Below are 21,428 nucleotides of genomic sequence, written 5' to 3' on the forward strand. Positions count from 1 at the left end.
AGATGGAGCTCACGGAGGAACCTCCGCTCCTCCCTTTCTTTTTCCAGGCGGGCTAAATCCATTTTGAATTGCCTCTCCTCCCTCCTGTCAACTAAGTCAGCTGAAGACAGGCTCCCCCCCGAAGCGCTACTACCCGCTCTTGAAGGGGCACTAGGTCCTACGTCCATGTTGCCGCTCTCAGGGAGAAAAAGTAATTCGGTCCCCTCCGTAATGTCTGGCCCTGGTCCCTCCTCCTCCCGTTTTCCGCTAGGATGGGCCATAACCCAGGCTCTCAAGCTAGTTTGGAGTTCTATTTTCTTCGCCCCCTGCTTGAAAAATACCTCCCTCTCCTGGCAGAATTCCTTTAGTTGAGTTACAGTATACTCCTCCAGCCTACCCAACTCAAACTCCATCCTACCAGGTGGGACCCAACACTGCAGAAAAGAACTTTGCAATAGGAGAACCTTCCTTTAAAAGGAAGTACACCACAGGACAGGACAATTTTCGAAAAATTCCAATCAGGGAGACAACCTGGAGAAAACTCCAATAAAAACAATCAGGTGTAGGGTGTGGCGCGCGCTAAACTGCTAATGAGTGGATGCAAGCATAGACTCAGGATCCCACCGCTGAACACCAACTTGTTGGACCTAACGTCCTTGAGGTAGCTTGGCTCAGGCCAACAGGCTTTTATCCCACTATGGCAGATCGTGCTTGCATCACACCCAACTCACACCTTAACGCAACACCACTTAAAAATGACACTACACCGATCAATTTTAAAGTTTACCAGAAGTCTTTATCTTTCCTTCTCAAACGTGGTTAATCAGTATCACATTTCAGATTAAAACATTTCATTGCATTTAAATTGTCAGTACCATTCCCTTCTTTACTTTTGTACAGCAGCTATTTAAACACCCTCAGGGATTCCCATCCTGCCTTGACTCAGGAGCGCTAAGTTAAATCCCCGCAGGGGACGCTCCGCCCAACGTTGACATATTACACAATTTCAGAAAATCATTTAGTCTACACAGTGTTCTTCTGACAGATGGTTTCTCTAACGGCTATACTCTCTGACTCTTATACTATCCCTGACAATTAACTTATTACATTCAGATACTAGCTGGAGAATGACATTGCTGCTGGCAGTTACTCAGTTACATCTAGGCAGTTTATTTGTAGGTTCTTTATCATCACGATTCATCCCTCCCATGTAGGCAGTACACATGAACTCTCGCTGTTACCAGAACTCGATCTGCTGCCTTCAGCACTATGCGTGAAATTACTACTACATTGACTTTAGTCACACGTGGGATTAGGACCATGTATCGGTGTTTTTAACCTCGACCCTGGCTTCCCCAGGGACCGACAATCTGGTCTAAAAGGACGTCATCTGTCCATAAATGTGGGCTCTCATGTGCTCTTCTGTGCTCTCTCGGTTCTCCCCCCTTCTTTCTATGCCCAGCTTACTGTTTCCTTGGTGTCCTCCTCTCACGAAGCTCAGCGGAAACCGGAGCCGAGTTCCCACCTCTTCGGGGCAGACGGGGCTCACTGCGCTGACAAGAAGATCTCTCAAAGGGGGGAAGGCGAAGAACAGGGCACAACCACCAACCGCCTCCCCCAAGGACTACCCTGCGGGAGGGTCTCCTCCGCTGGTGGAAGCCTCGCTCCTCCGCTCCCCACAGCCCGCTGGACTCACTCCCTAGCGGTCGCCACAGGCCAGGCGCTGCCCCAATTCACCTCCGCGTCCTCAGTTCAGCACTCCCGCGGCCTCCTCTCTCAGCTGGCAACAGCGGGGCGGCGCTTCGGCGTCTGCCCCGCTCACGTGACTCCAGGCGGCGGCTTCAATGCCGGATCCGGCCCGCACTTCCTGGATGCGAGTCTCTCCTCAGCCGGCTGACGCAATGCCTGCCAGCACTCCCCAAGAGGTCCCGTCACTTCCTCAGACCTCCCGGCGATCCCAGGCCTCTCCCTGGGCCACAGGCAGCCTCACGGACCCGGCACTGTGGCGGTGAACGGTCCAGGTAGGGCTCAGGCAGGGGGGGGCAGAAATTAAGGGAGCCGGGCTCACATGAAGCTGGTGAGAAGATCTCTTAGTTACTGGGCACGGACATCTCCCCTTTAGTCAGGGATGATGGACACTCGCTAAGGCCAGCCTGATTCAACATCCAGGCCCAACAGGGATGAGGGATAGGTAGTCCCAAACGGTGATTCCTTCCCGGGTCCTCTTTCAGGGATACTGACTACCTGGGAGTCCCCAGGGTAACGATGTCCTTATAAGTCATTGGCTGCGTTCAGGGACCGGTCAGAAGGTTGAGGGTGGTGTCCACTGATGAGGGAAGTCACACAGACCTTAAGACCTGTCCATTCCCTATCTAGCGCAGCCACCTCTCCACTCAGGTGCCTTACTCCTGGCTACCTCACAGCTCAACTAAGTCCTAAAATGGCCGCCCTGCCCTCACCTCTATTTATCACCTGGGGCCTGACTGGCCAGAGTGGCCTAGAAGGTTCCGGAACCTCTCATGGCAGTCTATGGCTCAGGTGTTGAGGTGACAGTTGGGACCACCATTTTGTGAGACTAACCTCCCTCTTCCTGTTTCTTCAGTGAAGCACCTTGCGCCTCTCCCTCAGCAAGTGAGAATGAGGCGCCCAGAGCCTCTACGTTAACACCCAAAAAGTAGTTAGTGGACAGAAAAAAAATGAGACGGAAAAGGGAAAAAAAAAAAATGAGTAGGGAACTGCCAAAGGGCTGACAGGTCTAACAGCCTCCAACATGTGTTTCCACCCAAACCTTTTGTCATGCCCCAATGGAACCTTAATTTAGCTTTAACTTTCTTAATGTGTTCACCTTTTGATACCATGCATAATTGCCCCTAAGACTCCTGGTAATCAAGACAGTCTTCTTCGTGGTCATCACAACAGCCAGACGGGCCTGCGAACTGCAAACGCTTTCTGTTCACCATGCATACACCAGCTTCTTCCCAGACAAACTGGTTTTCCGCACCCATGCCTCCTTTCTGCCTAAGGTGGTGGCACCCTTCCATGTCGGAGAAAGCATCATGCTGCCGGCCTTCTTTGCTCTGCATCAGCCCTCCAAGGTGGAGGAGAAGCTCCACAGTTTGGCCCCATAAAGAGCATTGTCGTTCTACATCAATCGCATCAGACAACACGGGGTGAACGATCAGCTTTTTGTTGGGTTTGCTCCAGCAAAGAAGGGGAAAGCAGTGTAGAAATGAACCTTCTCTATTTGGATTGTACTCTGCATTAAAATCTACTATGCATTGGCCAAAAAGCAACCCGTTGAGGGCATGCAGGCTCATTCCACTAGAGCCAAAGCTGCGACTACTGTGTTAGCTTGCGGAGTCCCCATCCTCGACATCTGTCAAGCTGCGATGTGGGCATCTTTGCACACGTTCACCAAGCACTACTGCCTTGAGAGTCAGGTCTGTTCTGACAGGCACTTTGCCCATTCGGTCCTCCGGGACTTTTTAGTCTGAACCAGTTCGCAGACCCACGCAGGGAGATATTGCTTTGGTATCTATTATAAAGCAAGGAATCTGCAGCTAGAAGTCTCATATCAGATTAACTAGTTACTTACCTTTAGTTACGCCTTATCTGGTAGAGACTCTGTCTAGCCACAGATTTCTTACTGACCCAACCGCTTGGGTTGCACTTCTATAGGCACCGCCCATATCACTTCCGGGACGGCTGATGCCGAATTCAGAGCCGATCGAAGCCACCTACTGGTGCAGAGAGGTACTGTTCAAGATGTTCCCGATCCAGTCTAGCCCCTTGGGAATATAGCTAAGGAATCTGTGGCAAGATAGAGTTTCTACCAGATAAGGCATTACTGAAGGTAAGTAACTTGTTCCTCTCTTCCACCCAACCACTCGCACAAACACACACATACACGTGCACACTCAGTCACACATATCTATTTACAAGCACACACACATACATGTACCATTCACAAGCATATGCACACAACCATTCACAGCACACATTCACAAATACACATAAATTAATACATGCATGCATCCAACATGCACTTTCCAGGCTGCTGCGGTGACATCGGGTAGCGTTCGGGAGAAGCATAAAGTGGTTAAAAGCTATTGTGGTTATTGCTAAACGCATGTGGTTTCAAGATCTGATATTTGAGACCACTACCTGTATGGGAGACATTGAAATGCTCATTGGTAAGTGTCAACCTGGATGCCTTTGACCAAAGGGTTCCTAGTAACTTTATAGACACCAGCTACCATGATAATGACCATCCCAGCCACCCACCAAAGTAGAAATGTCCTATGATCACACCACATCCCTCTATACATATTAAAAAATATGTATTTTGATTTCTGCACCTGGTACAGTATTCTTGTGCTGTGTTGCCAATCTCATAATGTGTTTTCTCTGCTAGGTGTCCCTGGTTTCTCAGGAGCCAGTTCTTTTTGCTCGGTCCATAAGGAACAATATCATGTATGGCTTGGAATCGGCTCCTGAATGCTCCATTGTTCAAGCAGCAGAGAAGGCCAATGCACACTCCTTCATATCAGAGCTGCCAGATGGCTATTGCACAGGTAAATAGCTCCTGAATATGAACATCTTAACACTAGGAAATCAGTTTCAAATATGTTTAGGGTTGACTACATTGAGATTTTGTAAGTGCTACAGATCCTAAAAGATGCACTGTAAACAGCAGGGTGAAGAAGCGGCCTAGTTTTTAACCTGTTGGGTCTAAAACAAGGAGTCCTTAATTCTCAACTCTGAGATCGCCGTAGTTCACAAACAAGATCCTGGATGCACAGGTTTTATCAAACTGGATACCTTAATTTCCATGCTCTTACAACATGCAAGTGCTGAAATCTTGAGGATCTGGCTGCAGGTTAATTGTATGTAGTACAGTGATATGCAGTTGCATTACTTGTCTTGGTCCTACCTCGCCTTCCTCCCCCACCTGAGCATCCCTTTTTGAGTGCAGGGGAAGTATCATACCGGGGGTGAGGCACCAGCAGTGCTCTTTAGCTGCGTACAGTTTGACAATGCATTTCAGAGATGGAGGATCTGTTGGTGGTCACAATCTGGAGTGCCTTTTTTAATGTTGCCATGGATCTCTCTGTGATGCCATTGGCCGTGGCCACAATGGGGATTTTTTCTGAAGTTCAAAACCGAGGAGCGTTGCAAAGTCTTTGCCTTCCTTTCCAGTGAAAGCAGGTCCATTGTTCGACGTCACTATGGATTGAATACCAATGATGGAGATGATTTTGTTTAGGGCATGTAGGACTACATTGGTTGCAGTGCTGAGGAGGGACAGTACTTCGGAAAAATTAGAGCCTTCCACATCACAGCTGACAGATGCTGGCCCATGGCATTGGGATCAAAGAAGTAACCTGCAACTTGATCACGGGTGTTCGCTGGTAGGGAGGACAGCTGTAGGGATTCTATAGCTTTCTTTCCCCAAGGGTCTGACAGTCATGGCAGTCTCCCAATGTCTTTCATCACAAGGTCGTCAAAAAGGGAAACAAAACATTTTGACTTAGTAGTTGCTTTATGGCCGCAATGCCCCAGTGACCCTCATGTGCCCGGTCCTCTAGTTGGCTCTGGAGGGAACGAGGAAAGACTAAGCAGGCCCCTCTGAATATGAGTTTATTGTGATATATCACTAGTTCACTTTGCTTCTTGGCTTCACATTTTAACCTTTCCACCGATCTATTCTTTCTCCCTTCAATCCATCCATTCTTCACCCTTTCATCATCCCATCATTTCCCCTTTTTCCCTTCTTTCATTTCCACCTTCTCCTTCAAACTTACTTTCACTCTTACTTCCTTTCACTCATCCTTCCATATTTCCTTCCATAATTTTACATTCCTTCTTTTCGCCATTCCTTCCTTGCATTATTCCTTTGTACATTCTTTCCATCTCTTCATTTTACTTTCAAAGTATCTTTCTTTGTTTCCTTACTTTTTGATACCTCTATCTTTCTTGCTTGTCTCTATACTTCTCAAAGTTTTCTTTCTCTGTCCAAGCCCTGTTTTGTCTCATTTGGCAACCCTAAGTCCCCACCCACTCAGCGCTGTCATGTTTTCCCTTAAAGTGTTTTTTATGAGTTTCCATCTCCCAATACAAACATAAGAATGGATTTACTATTCTTAACTCCACATCTGTTTGCCTTGAAGATATCTTCAAGGGGCGAAGATGTGGAGTTAAGAATATTTTGTAAACAATATTCTGATACCACAATATTCCTATGCTCGATATTCCACAGTATTATCAATTCTAACTATGCAGAGGCCCTTTGATTTCAATTTGCTAGAGGCAGCGAATTTGCCACTTTTCACACAAAACTGCTCCAAGTATCTCGAAATCTGCAAGAAATTCTAGTTATTGCCAGAGCATAGCACATAGATGGCTATCAAGCTGAAGTTTTCAGCTGGCACAAGATTTGCAATGCCGTTAATGAATCTGAATACGACCCAAAGGAAATGAATCTTAATGCACGAGCTACGACTGTGGTTTCAATCTGCCACATCCATGTGCCTGCCTGGCTGCTGTCTATCGAAAAAGTAAGCCACTTCTTAAGTGTCTGCAGGAGTGAACATGAAAGTAGGGCATCCCGCGAGTCCTCTTCCTTGCTGAGATCTTCTAAATCCCTGGCTGAGAAGACCAAGCATACAGTAGAACACATCTGCTCGTCAGTGGCTACTGCTAGTAAACAGAATTGTGGGTCAGGAGATGGGTTATTGGGGAAGAAAAACTAAAAGATCACTTACCTGCCGGCCGCTGCCTCCTCCGTTCTCTTTCCCATCACACAGGCTCCCAGACGCCCTTAAGCCAATCACAACGCTGCTGTCATGCTGGTAATATCATTACCAGCATGACAGCAGAGTTGTGATTGGTCTGAGTGGCCTGGTTTGCCGCTCAGACAGTGACTGGGAGCCTGGGACTGTCACCCAGCTGTGCAACACAGCTGGGTGGAGAAATGCTAAGATGCGCATGTCGGGTTGGCCATCCTAAGACGGCCGGCTAAACCGTCATGCACACTTATGGTGCCCACCACTACTCCTTCCTGTGTGATGGCAGCCAAACCCGCCCGCCCACCCTAAACTGGCTCAGTACAGAAAAATAAAATGATTACATTTTGTTATTATCATTTTATTTTTCCTTTTTGCACTGCTTAGAGAGCAGTGGGGCGGCGCTATTCCGCCTTAACAGAGGAGCCGTTGCTCGTATTCTAAATCAAAATCTAGATAGAGAATCACAGAGAACAGCCAAAATGTACTCCATTACAGGAAACATCTTCACGATGAACTATGTGAACTGGTTACCACCATTGAAGTTAACAAGGTACCAATCCCATTTCGTTGAATACTGGTGCCATCTTCAAAATCATAATGGATGCTGCCTTTGCAACACTACCTGGCGCAACTTTTCTGACCTTCGCTGATGTCCGCCTTTATGTGTATGACTCAAAATTGTCCCTTTGAGAGTTTGGGACTATTTCATACACAGCTCACTCAGTTGACTGTGGCATTTATGTTTATGTTATATTGTTGAAGTAATTAGGGTAGGCCTCCTCCTTGTCCTTTGTCAACTGAATGCAAGAGTAGCTATGTTAATAGATATTGACTTAGTGAGCATGTTCTGAAAACTCTTCCAAGGTATGGACAAACTTAAAGACAGACGACAATACTTTACCTACACAACGACGTGATGATCTAGCTTGTTGCTCAGCATTTTCTCAGCATACCTTTCATAATTCATAAAATAAGTTGAAGACAATATTTACATTTTTTCTCTAGCAGGAAATTGTAGAATGGGTATGTTATTTATTGGGTGCAATAAATAACACTGCTTATAATTCTGACTTTGCTACAGTCAGTACACCTGCTGATCCGGAAGCAGTAGCTTCATTAACCTCCCCCCCCCGCCCCCCCTCCCCTGCCTAGCAGTGAAAGTGGAGGTTGACACTGGGCCCAATGGCCCGGTGAAATGTCTCTCTAAAACGTTTATTAGTTTCATTTTTAGGTCTCGCCTAGCGATGCAGCGCATGCACTGCTCGCTTTGGCGAGATCTATTGTTGCCAATTTAGCTTCCGAAGTGGGACAGGAGATGTGCACGCGTCCGGACAGGCAATGTGCACGTGTACGGCTCGCGGCGTTTCAGCACAACGCGTGCTTTCACGCGCTGCCCACTGAAGGAGGCGCCCAGTTCTTGTCCCATTATGGTTTGCACCCTCACACACTACACCGGGTCCGCTACTTGTACGTCTGTGACTCGGTGTCTGTAACTTGAATAAGAGACAGGAGGACTAAACCCTGGTAGGCGAAAAGAAATAGGTGTAGCACAGTGTCTGAATTACCCAGCATATTGACTTCCCAAACTCGTCATTAGATGGTCACCGCTGAAACCGACAGCTGTGGCGCTAGCACTGAACCTTTAGCACCGGCTCCCATATGGCTGGGCTATATTTTCCAGAGCACAACCCGGTCTCGTCCGAAGCAGGGCGCGTTGTCTTCCCGTGTCACTGAGGTAGCGGCTTCTATGGCGATGGATGGGCTGTCTTTTGGGGGCGTGTTATTTTGTAATAACCTTTCGCAGGGATGACAGCGGAGCATAATCCAAATGACTTTAATAGTACTCCCTTAGTCTGTCAGTTTTCAACCAGCGGTGTGATGATCCCTTCGCATGTTGAAGTTGGTCGCTTAGAGTCGGAGACAAAGTAGAGGAGACCGGATGTTAGACTTCTGTCGGGGTACGGGAGGTAGGTTCTTTTACCCGCCGTTCCATTGTTTGTCAGGGGTCAAGATGTTTCTGTGAGAGGTCCCCGACTATTCAATGTATTCCTTATAGCGTTTGCTTTCACTATTGCCATTATGTTTAACCTCTTATACGATAGGTATAAATTATGGAATAAGTTAGGACCTAGTTAACCTTGTTTCTGTTCTCTTTTGTGGTAGAAATGATTTTTTCGCTCCTCCTCTGTGATTCTGGGCAAATCACTTTATTCCCCCGTGCCTAACAATATGAATGTGTCCGTCTGTAACGCAGCTGGTGCTCATGTGAAGCGCTCTGATGCCTTCTGGTCGAGTTAGCGTTATATAACAAGCATTTACAATGCAATAGGTATCGCATTTACGCAAATTTAAGCTATTGGCATTGTAAATGACAATGCCTTTTATTCATGATTTAAAAACGAAAACAAAAATAAACGGCATTGTTATTTGCGATGTCAACAGCTCAAACTCAGGCAAACGCGAGACCTATTGCATTGCAAATTCTTGTTGGATTCTGCAGGCAAAAGCTCCTAATAACTCGTTAATACCAGGTCCTGACTGAGACGAGAGGCTCAAGAGCTGCTAAGTGAGCCAAGTTCATTTAAAGGGACTGAGAAAGAAATGATGGCCAATGGAGACAGCTGCAAATGAAGTGAGAGGAAACGAGAGAGAAAAAAATAAGATGCTAAAAGAAAGGAAGATTGAAAGTCAAAGCTAGAAAGACGGAAAATGTAAAAGGAAGGAATGAAACATGGAAAGATGGGAGTGTGAAAGGAGAGATGAAGGATGGCAGGAAAGATAAAAAGAACACAGGCAGAATGGCTGGAAGGAAAAATGATATGATATATGAAATGATGGATGGATAGATGGAATGACCATTAGATTGATGGTGGAAGTGTGAATGACTGGGTAAAAGGATGGGTGGATGGAATGGTCATTATTGTAGGAAGGGTCAGGCTTACTTGCTTCGCTCTCTCCGTGTCATTAAAGGTTTAGTTCTAAGTGGGGAGGCATTTCAATTTTCTGACTACTCCCTTGCACACACACAAACATTTTGGGAAGGAAGATTTCAATTGAAAACATACGCAATTTTAACAAGAAAACATTTCAAATTTATTTATTTATAGTTTTATATAGCGCAGACATGACCCAGGCGGGTATCACATTGCTTTACAGATGATCAAGGACAAAAAGAGTTAAGCAAGTGAGTGAGTAACAACAACAGCAATCAGCAAGATACTGTAGTAAAAATAAGAACAAAGTATCATGACATCGCATAAGGATATAGATGAGCATATATGAGATCAGTCATAGGTCATAGACATTGTCATTGTCATAGGATCAAGCGCAAAACACATTATAACAGCACCACTCAGGCGAGGCAGTCTGTACAGGAGGAGTGAAACCCGCTTGTAGCGGAACCAACAACAAATGGTACCTAGTGGGAGTAGGTACATTCAGATCAGAGGGTATTCATCGGAGTTCAATGGAGATCAAGCGATTGTCCTTATAACCAGGGAGAGGTTCAAAATCACAGATTGTGTACCTTGAAGGCCAAGGACCGAAACAGAAACATGGTGTGACGGGCCAAATTCCTTTTTAAGAGCCACCTTCTCTCAAACCAGAGCTCCAATTTTTAGAAGCCAGCCGGAAACTGGAATTTGATCTGCAGCACTGGAAGAGGGAGACTCTGGCAAATGTTTGCAAGATTGAGCATCACTGAACGTTTGTAGGTCCTGAAAGACAGCACAATGGTTAGCTATGTCAAAGGTTGCAAATATCTCCTGAAACTGTTTAGCTGGTCTTGACATCACATTTTAATAGTACACTATTTCTAAGCGCTTTCACTTTTTGGAAGTAAATGGAACTGAATCGCAGAGAGATTGAGATTTTCCTAGTATCACCCAAGATGGTAAAACAGGCTAGCAAGGTCATCGGGTGTCTAAATGTAGTAGCCTGAAATGCTGAACTACAAATAAAATACAAATTAGGAGTACTTTAGACCATACCAACTTTACGGCAGTACTGCACTCATAACAATAGTAGTTACAAATGTTCGAGTTTTTAAGGATGTCATTTTGTTGGATGTCTTTATGGGAACATGCCCTCTGCTTTTGTGAAAGGTTTATGGAATATGCTTCTGAAGCAAACTATTTCTACAGCACTTGCTGTTATAGGCTTGCAACTCCCATACACTGTAAATACAATAATAACTGCTTTCATATTATTAGGGATCCTGATTTCTTGCTAATCTTAGGAATTTTTCATAGCAATTTTAGGTCAAACAAATACTGTACTAACTGATTCCAGAACCCACAATGTCTTACTGCACGGGTTTCTTCATTTACTCAGAAGCGGGTGAGAAAGGCGCACAGCTGTCGGGTGGCCAGAAGCAGCGGGTGGCTATTGCCAGAGCCTTAATCCGAAACCCCCGGGTCCTGATCCTGGATGAAGCCACTAGTGCCCTGGATGCAGAGAGTGAACACGCAGTGAGTATGTCTGGTGGATGTATATACCACAAAGGCAAGAATCCATGGAGAAAATAAGAAAGCTTGTCAGGATAGGTCACTTGATGCATGGATCTGTGTGTGATCTGAAGACAACAGTGTGGAGTTTTGCGATTGAGAAAATAAGCACCATTTACTTGCTTTGTAGTAACACTTGTCGTTAGCACGGCATACACTCCAGTTCAAAGACTCAGCTTGTTCAGTGGTTGAATATTAGCAAGGATGCAGTCTTGTTGAAAAAATTGATTGGGGCTTGTAGCAAACATGCATTCTTAATTTTAACTGTCTGTTAGGTTTACCTTCCCCCAAATAAGAGGTGAATCATCCTGTAGTTGATAACAGCTCAAATACCCTTGGATTGTCTTGTGTACACTATCCCATGTTGCTATTTACAGTGTCATTTAGACCCTGACAGTGGTGTTACAACAGGCACAAGATGTATTTGTGCACATTAGAGCATTAGCACCGATTCAGAGATTGGGAATGATGTGGAAAACTTGTGAAATACTGTTTGCTTGTGCTAGTTCCTAGTTGAGCATCACTGTGAAAAATCCGGCGCATAATTTGGAAAACACCAATGGTATTTGGACAAGAGATTCTTACGGCTAATGTTTGCACCAGGCTGTAAATCTCCTTCCTCTTGTTACTGTCAGCTGTAAGGCAGTGGATTCTTATGCTGTAATTCTGATTACACTTTAAATATAGGATTGAAAGGATTTATTTTTCTTTCAGAAAATGAAAAATATAGAAAAGGGTCACTGGCTCGTGTCAACCCTTCATGGCCTTTTGGGGTTTTTAGATGGGAAATATGGACATGAAATGTAATGAAATTCTTAGTTTCCAATTCATGCTATTCTGGTTAATCTCTTCATTATGCTGGGGGTACCTAAGCTGTTTATTGCTTTAGTACTACTTCCTTTGCTGAACCTTCTGTTGTGAGTAGCTTCATTCCAATGCTGGGTCTGCCTTGGGAGGGTAAGGTCTTTGAGCGCAGGTGACCCAGCAGCTTTAGTATTAGTAAACATCTTGGTGATCTGGACAGATTCCCATCTGTTTTTCATAATGCACTGGGGTCGGAATAAACTCTACCGAAATGTCTTAGAAGTGGGAAACAGACAGGGCAACTCTCAGTTCTTATCTTAGTGGACTTCTCTGCTGCATTCACTCAATGATCCATGCCATCCTGAAAAGCCAGTGATTCTCAGAAGGATCTTGAGTGTTAACTATCTTTGCACTTTCACCAAAAGCTGTGGCCTGCATAGAGAATTTCTCCTCGAATCCTACTGTGGTTATGGACTTCGGACCCCTTCTGTTTTCTCAGCTTTTCCAAATAAGAACTTGTGGTTGTAACTTGTTTTTTCAATATTTCTTTACTTTGCAGGGGTCTTTCTTCAAATATTTACTTCTCATTTGTTTACTTATTTCTACTATTACTTCTTTTTTGAACACTTTAAAGTTTAACACACCTTAACATGTCCCTTTTTCCTCTCCCATCTCCTCTTTATGTTCCCAGTCCTTTTCTTGTTCCCTAACCCTTTTCCCCCATTGTTCCCAAATTTCAAAATTTTGTGTATTTTGTGGCATTTCAAATTCTTTCTTGAGACATAAACCTTTAGAAGTATTGAAGTGAGAAGTTAAGAATTCTTAGTATAGAAGTATGACCATTCTCTCAAGTCCATCCTCAGGGTCCTTTACGTTGCATTTGATTGTTGATGACATGCAGATCTATCTGCCTGGCACTCATGTGCGGTTACACTTTCCAGCAGTGTGGACTTAAACAGTATCAAATCTGATGTTTTGATGAATGTATGCTATGCGTATGATCAACCAATTTTTTATGGTGCAGTAGAAGAAAAATGCAATTAATGAATCCAGCCTTATTGGAAGGCAGCGCATATTTCAGAATGGCATCTTCTGCAATATAAGCTCCCGATTAACTAACATTCGTGTTTACCTTAGGAATGAGTAAAGCAAGGAACTAGGGCCAAGATGTATGACAGGGTTTGTCATACCACAAAACATAGACAATTCAGTGGGGATATTCCTAACTTCATCGCAGAGGAAATCTAAGATTTTATTAACAGTGAGGTGACTATGCTATGCATCCTTCCCTCCCAGCAGGTTATTGAGATGCTGTTTTTTGAGCTATCCCTGTTTAGTGTTCTCCTACTTGTTCTGTAGCTATCTTTTTTGTTCCTCTGTCTTTTCCTGCTGCCTCACATTTGTTCATGCTTGCAGTTCACACGCCTGTGGGCCCGACACAGGGGTCAAGACATGTGTCTGCATAGATGTTGATCATGTGTTAAAGCATGGTTGGTACCAGTCCTGGATGCCTCTGACCACCTCACCTATGATGTTGCCCTCCTGATGCATTGCCCATATTCAGATCTCCTCTTCTTCGTCCTCTTCCTTTCTCTATCTCTGTCTAATCCATTTTTGGATCTAGTGTTCACAAGAATCCTATCCTGGCTTTACCAAGCTATGACTTTCCCAACTTCCACATTGGGTCACTCCCATCTTATCACCACTCCAGGTTTTTCTCCCCTCCTCTCCTCTCTCCTCTCCCCTCCCCTCTCCTCCCGTCTCAACCCCTCCTCTCCTCTTTTCTCCCCTCCTCTCCTCTGTGAACAAATCTGCTGCCACTTAGGTCCTTCCTTCCACCTCTGTTCAGGAATCTTCTTTAAGTTGAGTCTCTCCAAGTTCATGTCCTCTTTTAGCACAAGGCAATCCTCCGAGCCTGTTTACCCATGGTGTGAACATGTCTTCTTTTTTTCATCTCAGTGTTTGCTTCTTCGAAGTTTCAACACTCTATCTTACTCCTCTCACCTACTCCCAAACAGGATATTCTACTAAAATCTCATGTTTTAAATATCATTCTGCAAAATGTTTGTTGGCAGAATATAAACTACCGTATTGAAATGGGTTCCAACCTGCACACCTGATTTAGAAATTATATTCAAAGGTTTTTAATGTGATAACATCTTTTTTAACAATGCGTGCTGCTGTGGGCTTAAGGGCCTGCCTGTAGCCCTGTGGACAAAATTACACTGAAAACAAAAGCGGAGAACCTCCGTTTTAACTCACAGTGCACTTTGTGAAGTTCCTAGGGCTTCTTTTTAAAGTAAAGATATTTTCAGTCTATTATATCAACAATTAAACAAAGTATACATTTGTGACTCCGAAAGTCTCTTTCATTTGATGATTTTTGTCATATACGTTATGTACAAACCAAATATTTACATCACAAGAATGTCAGCAATACAAACATAATAGCCTTCAAATGTTTGAGACTATATACTCAAAACATTTTATATGTCATTCAATCGAAGCGGACCCAATGCATTTCGGGTTATAAGACCCTTCATCAGGCAAAAATAATTTGATGCTTTCCAGTATGGTCTGCGGCCTCCTGTCGGAACAGTGCAGAAAAAAAACGAAAACAATATATCACTCTTCAAGTATATATGCAAAGACGTCAAACTGACTTCAGATATCTGTGTGTGACAAATCATAATTGTGACGGTCAAGCTACCTAAGTGTACGGTGATTCTGAGAAAATGCACATTTGTCGTATCCCTGAAATCAAGTGGAGACGCCTACATGCAAACTTAACTGTGACAAGTGATCCCTTAAGCCCAAATGTGACTCATAGAAGCGCATTTCCTGCTTCTCACTTCCTCGTTACTAAAAGAGTTGTGAGTGAATGAGATTGCATGCTTCGCACATCTACTTGCGGTAGCTACGTAAGTAAAATACTCCATTACCTTCAAATGTGAAGTGTCTTAAAACGGAAACCCAAAATGAGCTTACTGCCTCCGAAACAAACGTATCTAAAAATCAACATCAGAACGTAAGTACGAATACCATGTTACTCATTGAGCTACTCTCAACATGTTGAAACCAAAAGAATCTTACCGATATAAATGGGCAACCCGATGGATCTACAATGATAATGCAAGATATCCATGTTAATCACCCTCGTACTGCTAACGGGTGTGATATGCTTACTAAATTTCTGCCATATCAAATTACCCTTACCTGACAAACTTGATTGTGAGAAACTCGTTAAATCCACTCTAAAATGTAAAGGTTTGTAGTTAAAATTCTAGTTAGAGACGGAGATGTCCGAGTATACACTATCAAACAATTACGGTATTCAAAATCACCCGCGTCTGACGTACGCGCGTCGTAACTCGTCACGTGACTTCGTATTACGTAAGCTGTGACTCCGTGGGATTCTATATTTATAGCTGTTTCGTGTTGAGATGTTTTTAAGGTGGCCAAAACTTTATTGACTACGGTGTCCACAAATTGCATCATGGCAGGTAAAAAACTCACTGTTATGTGAGGTATGACTCAAACGAATCCAATGTGTTGGCCTTTGTGGTGCTGGGGACTTCTGATAGTGAGAGGATGAACTGGGTGTCGTCTGCGTAGGATATAACGTTCAATCTGTGGATTCTGACGATATTGGCCAAGGGTGTCATGTAGATGTTGAACAGTGTTGGGCTGAGGGACAAGCCTTGCGGGATCTAGCAGATGATGTTCTTGGGTTCCACGGTGAAAAGTGGTAGGCGGATTCTCTGGGTTCTTCCAGTGAGGAAAGAGGTGATCCATTTGAAGGCGTCTCCTTGGATTCTGAAGTGATGAAGCCTAAGGATGTGGTGGGATACAGTGTTGAATGTTGCTGAGAGGTTGAGTAGGATCAGGGCCGCTGTTCTTCCCTGGTCCAGGAGCGTTCTGATGTCGTCCGTGGCAGCGATCAGGGCGGTTTCGGTGCTCTGGTTGGTGCGGAATTCAGATAGGGAGGGGTTCAGAAGATTATTGATTTCTTGGTGTTCAGTAAGTTGGCAGTTGATGGCTTTTTCAAGGACTTCGGCGGGAAAGGGGAGCAGCAAGATGGGATGGTAGTTCTTGAGTTCGCTGGAGTCGGTGGAGGGTTTCTTGAGAAGGGGTTTGACTTCTGCATTTGTCCATGCTTCGGGGAAGAAGGCCGTGGTAATGGATGAGTTGAAAATGGCAGTGAGCTCGCTACTGATCATCTTTCTTCCGAGGTTGAAAATGTGGTGGTGGCAGGGTTCTGTGGGGGCTCCTGAGTGGACGTAGTTCATAATGGCTGTGGGGTTTTGTGTGGTGAGCTGGTCCTAGGCGATGAGCAGATGGTCGAATTTTGCATCCGGGTCAGCATCCGAGGGAGCGAGGAGTCTAAGGGTGTCAGTGGCGGTGGGTTGGGGTTCAACATTTTTGTAGATGATGGAAATCTTGTCGAGGAAGAAGTTCGCCAGGGAGTTGCAAAGTTTCTGATATGGGGTGATGATGTTTTCGGTAGCTGAGGGTTTGGCAATACCTCCTTGACGATGTTGAAAAGTTCTTCGCTGTGGTTAGAGCTGGTTTCAATCCGGTCGGTTAAAGGGTTCCTTTTTGTCTCTTTCAGTAGATGGTGGGAATGGTGGAGGGACACCTTGAAGGTGGCTCGGACTGAGGTCTCTTTGCTTGTGCACCATTTCCTTTCTAGCCGCTTGCAGTTGCGCTTCACAGTTCTTAATTCCATGGTGTACCAACTGGCTTGTTTGATGGGCTTGATGGGGATGACTCTGTCCGGCAGAAAAGGTGGGAAAAACGAGCAGGCGGCAAAAAACAGTATGAGGAGAAAACAGGCAGCACAGAGGCAAGACAATACATACGCAGATATGGCAGAATCATAGGACCAAGAGGGGGCAATGCAGACACAAAATAACAGTGAGTCAAGGACTATGAAGACGAAAAAACAGTATAGCTAAACGGTTAGCACCTGTAAGGGTGAAACAGGGATGAGCAAAAGACAGGTAAAAGTAAAACGGAGAGACAAACTGCAGTAAAAGCAATAAAAGTAGAGCGGAGGTGAGCAAAGTCAGACAGCACTAAAGGTAATGACCAAAAGACAAATAAAATCCCTGGGGTGACAAGCGACGCCCAAGTAGAGAGGGGAACTCGCACGAGATATCTTACTTATAGAGGCTATCAAAATTAGCTTTTCTGTTTTATTTTCCTGTAGTTAAATGCGAGTTTAAATCTGACATCGTGCTAGGAAAAAAAGAGCAAGCAACAATGACACTAACATTGTTATCAATGGTTTAATTTGAGTTTAGTTTAAAATAATGAGGTTGAAAGATATGCATGTGTACATAATGAAAGCAAATAATATTGGAATTTCACTTTAAAATGAACAATAAGGCACAAACTGTGTTACTAATAAGAAAATAGTGAATCCTAAGTAAGATAGTTTTGTTTTTAATGAAACGCAATATTAAAGGGACATAGTGAAATTAAGAGGAAGACATTGGCATACACAATGAAACTTGTTTTGAAGAGAGCCATTTTAGGTGAGTCATTTTGGGAAGAGTTGTTTAGTGGCAACAGACTTGCAGGCTATTAGTTGTGAAGGTGAACATGGCGTAGTTTTTCACTCTATTATTTCAGTCAGATGTGTGCATTAGACAGATAGATATTGTGCTTATGGTCAAAGCAAAAAATAGAAAGGAGCAACAAGTTGAAAAGAAAAGGGGAAGAAATTGTTTTTTCGCTGGAATCACCTTCTCTTCTCACTTTCTTCCAGATCCAGAATGCAGTCAGTGGCAACCTGCAGAAGCACACAGTGCTGATTGTGGCCCACCGGCTTACCACTGTGGAGAAGGCCCACCATATCATCGTACTGGACAAGGGCTGTGTGGTGCAGCAGGGGACACACAAGCAGCTCATGGAAGAAGGTGGACTATACGCTAAGCTGGTCCAGCGGCAAGTGCTAGTGCGTGACCCCGGCGACGAGGACAGTATAGGACCAGTCGGGCAAGCCAGTGTCCTCAAGGGATCCACTCCGAGGAAGGCAACAGCAAGAACTTCGCAGTCAGATACTGACTCGTGAATGTGATGGGACTCTGATGTTGCAGCAGCTCGGGGCATAACCTAACTGGGTGAAATGGCACATTGATATGCAATAACTTGTTTTATGATAAGACACCACAGGGTTTATTAAAGAAATGTGACTAAGACATCAAAATATGTCATTGCTGTATTAATAGTCCTCTTTCCTAGCATGAGTCTTTATACATGAAATAGTTTAAAAAGGTAGTGTTTGGATCACAGTGTTTTTCTTTCTGGTTGTTATTTATGTCTATTTGTTACTTTTTTCCTTGTATGTCTTTTTTTGTACAATCTGCTCGATTTGTATACTGCTTCTGGCCACTTACACATGCAAAAAGAACAAACAAGCCAGCCATAAAAAATAAGTACATACGATCAATAAATAAATAGAACGTGAGAAAGTTGGAGGTCTAAGGGTTCAACCAACTTTTGGTGGCCCATCTGCTGAACTGCTAGTGTCTCAGTTACGCCACTGCCATCACACTGTCTGCTAAAGGTCTGCTAAATCCAGAGTATCCCAATTTTGCAGCAAGTATTTTTCCCCAAAGCGCCCTGCCATGCAGGTGAGAGCCACTATGATAGGACAATGTCCTTGGTGGCAGGTCCATCTTGCCATGGCACCTTGAAGCAACTGCCGTCTCTAGCTCCGCTTCCTCAAACTAGGCACCATTTTCAAGATGCAAAATTGCTGGATTCAGTGTGAGAACAAAGAACAATGAGATCATGGTAACAATGACAGTGGCGCTACCATGACACATTCCAAGTATTTGCGTAGCTGTACCACGTTACAAAAATGTCAAATTATTAGAAGGTGCTCATGTTGTACAAAGTTGTATGGTATGTCTTGGAAACTTGACAACTGATGTAAACTCTTTTTGAAAAACAAAGACAATTTTTTTTTTTTAAATGGCAGTAGCGCGCGCGCAGGGGATATTGACAGAAATCACACTGGGTAGGCTGCCCTAAATTGTGAGCCCATATGGTGCCAGTGCAGCTAGTGTCATATCTACCAAATATGTGTTCCCGATAGCGGGTTGAGACGATGGCGGCTCCACCATTGATATCCCTGCCTTCTGCTGAGCCTCAAAATAGTACGTATGTAATATGTATTTTTTTGCCAGTGGTCCCACTACCACCTTCTTCTAAATAAAGTCTTACAAATTAAAATACTGCTTCGAATAAGCATATTTACAGGGACTATTTTGATCATGCAAGATTCCTCTGTCTGGAGCTAGGATGTTCCAGAATGTGACATCATGCTAAACATTTGCCAGGCATGAGCCCCAGTGTACCCCAATATAGTCCTAGGTAGCTACACAACCTTTTACCTACATTCGTCCTACCTAGCTCTGCATAACGGTTCTGGCACTGACGTTTTACCTAGTTATGTAATGAATAAATGTCGATCAGTTTTCTCTGAAACTGGCCTCATTTATTATGCATGAGGATTCCTAGTATCATATCTTAATCCACTGCCCAGAACGTTCACAGCAGGATTACCATCTTCTGTATAATAACTCTGTAAAAAGTCACCAATATCGTCATCCTTGGACAACAGGTGCACTATACGTAATGGCAAGCTATGAAATATCTTGGTAGAACCCTTGAGGTTACCTTTTGGGTATTAAAGAACCACATCTTCGCTGGGTAACCAGAGGAGAAGCTTTACGCTGACACTAGGCGCTGAGGTCCCTGCCTGCAGAAGCTCCAGCACACAGTGGTCTAACATCCATTGCGGGGTGTCCATCTTGAGACAAAGACGGGGTCCTTCGTTCTCTCCCATCAGGTAATGGGGTTGGCTCTTTCCAAGGGGATTCTTTGCTTTACACCCACATACATGCTAGGTATAAATATGCCTGCATGTCTTTACTGTTTTAGCACCATGGTAGAATTCTACATTTTATTTATTTACTATGTTGGTGCTTGTAATCTTATATATCTGTTTCTATCTAATGATTGTCGCAGCAAACATGTTTTATACTAGAATGACGCTGGTTCAATAAATGCTTAGTGAAAACGTCCCCATTGTTTATTCTGTATACCTCTCTGAGACCAAATGAGCACTGGTGACTGAGCAAAAAGTAGTGCACTGATTCCACGATCCCTGAAGGATCAAGGGTTGTCATGTTCAATGGTTTCCAGAAACTATAAGCTTCTTGGTAAAGTTAGGGGGCTTATGCTGGCACTGTGAGCTAGCTAGTCTAAAGGCTATCATATCCTTTGAGGATTTCCGAAATCACTCTGGACACCAATCCCTTAGTTTATGTTGTCTAAATGCGCAGATCCTATGTATTATTAGGAACTACACGACATGGCACCAATCGTTAGTTTGGTTCTTTTTTAATAGTCAAATCTGAGTAGTTCAGTCGTGCTTTCTCAGAGACCCCTACTCACATTTACCCAGAGACGTCTGGACTGGGAAGGGAAAATCCACCACAGCTGAGTAGGTATATCCTATGTATTGGCTGTAGGTTTGTTTAAGCTTGAAGGATTATAATTGCCTACATTGTGCATAAACCTGGTATGAGTGGTACTAGTGCAGAGGAAGCTGCTCTTAACATTTCAGAAAATTGCAGACATGCACTTACTATGAAATTATTAGATTATGGAGTCACATCATTGGGTGGGACCGTAACCTTCGTGATTGAAGCACATGAGGCATTCAGAACAGAGATATTCTATTCTTGGGTTAAATTCCCACCTGCAGATGCAAACACACATACGTTTCGTACTTGCATTCCAGATTAACCACCAGAAAAATATTCTCCTCACGAGGTCATAGAAGTCCTGTTAACTTACCAAGAACATATAAATTGATTTAAAGGCACCCTCCCCCATACCACAGATAAAGTGAGACCTGGTCTGCTCAGCAGAGACTGAGCGACTTGACAGCAGCAGACTTATGTTCACTTCACAGAGAAATAATAAAAATCTACAGAAATCTTGCACAGTTCGTAATGTGAACACTTACAATTCAACCTTCAAGGATCACTCAAGCTGGTCAACCACAAGGGACTACAACAAAAATCACCCCACCAACACTGAATGCGATTATGGGAAGAATGCCCACTAGACGTTAGCAAGTGCCAATTTGGATAGCACAGAAAATAGCCAAGCTTGGGGTAGTATTTCCACATACGGGCCCGCAAGAAAAATACAGAATACAGACAAGTTGCTTGCCTATGGGAATAACTCCCCTGATAGAAGATTGTACCACTTGGGGTACAGTGTTTGCTGCTGTTTACACCAGAACTCATGGTACCCCCTCAATAGC

General features: G+C 44.1%; 1 protein-coding gene across 5 annotated transcripts in view; it reads left to right on the plus strand.

Moving 5' to 3' along the window:
* Nucleotides 1-20,175, plus strand: part of ABCB9 (ATP binding cassette subfamily B member 9) — a 153,188-nt gene extending 133,013 nt beyond the window's left edge. For all 5 annotated transcript variants that reach the window (XM_085632786.1, XM_085632785.1, XM_085632788.1 and 2 more), the window contains 3 exons: nucleotides 4,394-4,553; nucleotides 11,100-11,236; nucleotides 17,850-20,175. In XM_085632786.1, the coding sequence (XP_085488912.1) occupies nucleotides 4,394-4,553; nucleotides 11,100-11,236; nucleotides 17,850-18,155 (603 nt within the window). In that variant the 3' untranslated portion in view covers nucleotides 18,156-20,175. The remainder of the gene's footprint in view (nucleotides 1-4,393; nucleotides 4,554-11,099; nucleotides 11,237-17,849) is intronic.
* Nucleotides 20,176-21,428: the final 1,253 nt, after the last annotated feature.

This window comes from Triturus cristatus, chromosome 11, assembly GCF_964204655.1.
Source record: "Triturus cristatus chromosome 11, aTriCri1.1, whole genome shotgun sequence".
NCBI classification, from domain to species: Eukaryota; Metazoa; Chordata; class Amphibia; order Caudata; family Salamandridae; genus Triturus; species Triturus cristatus.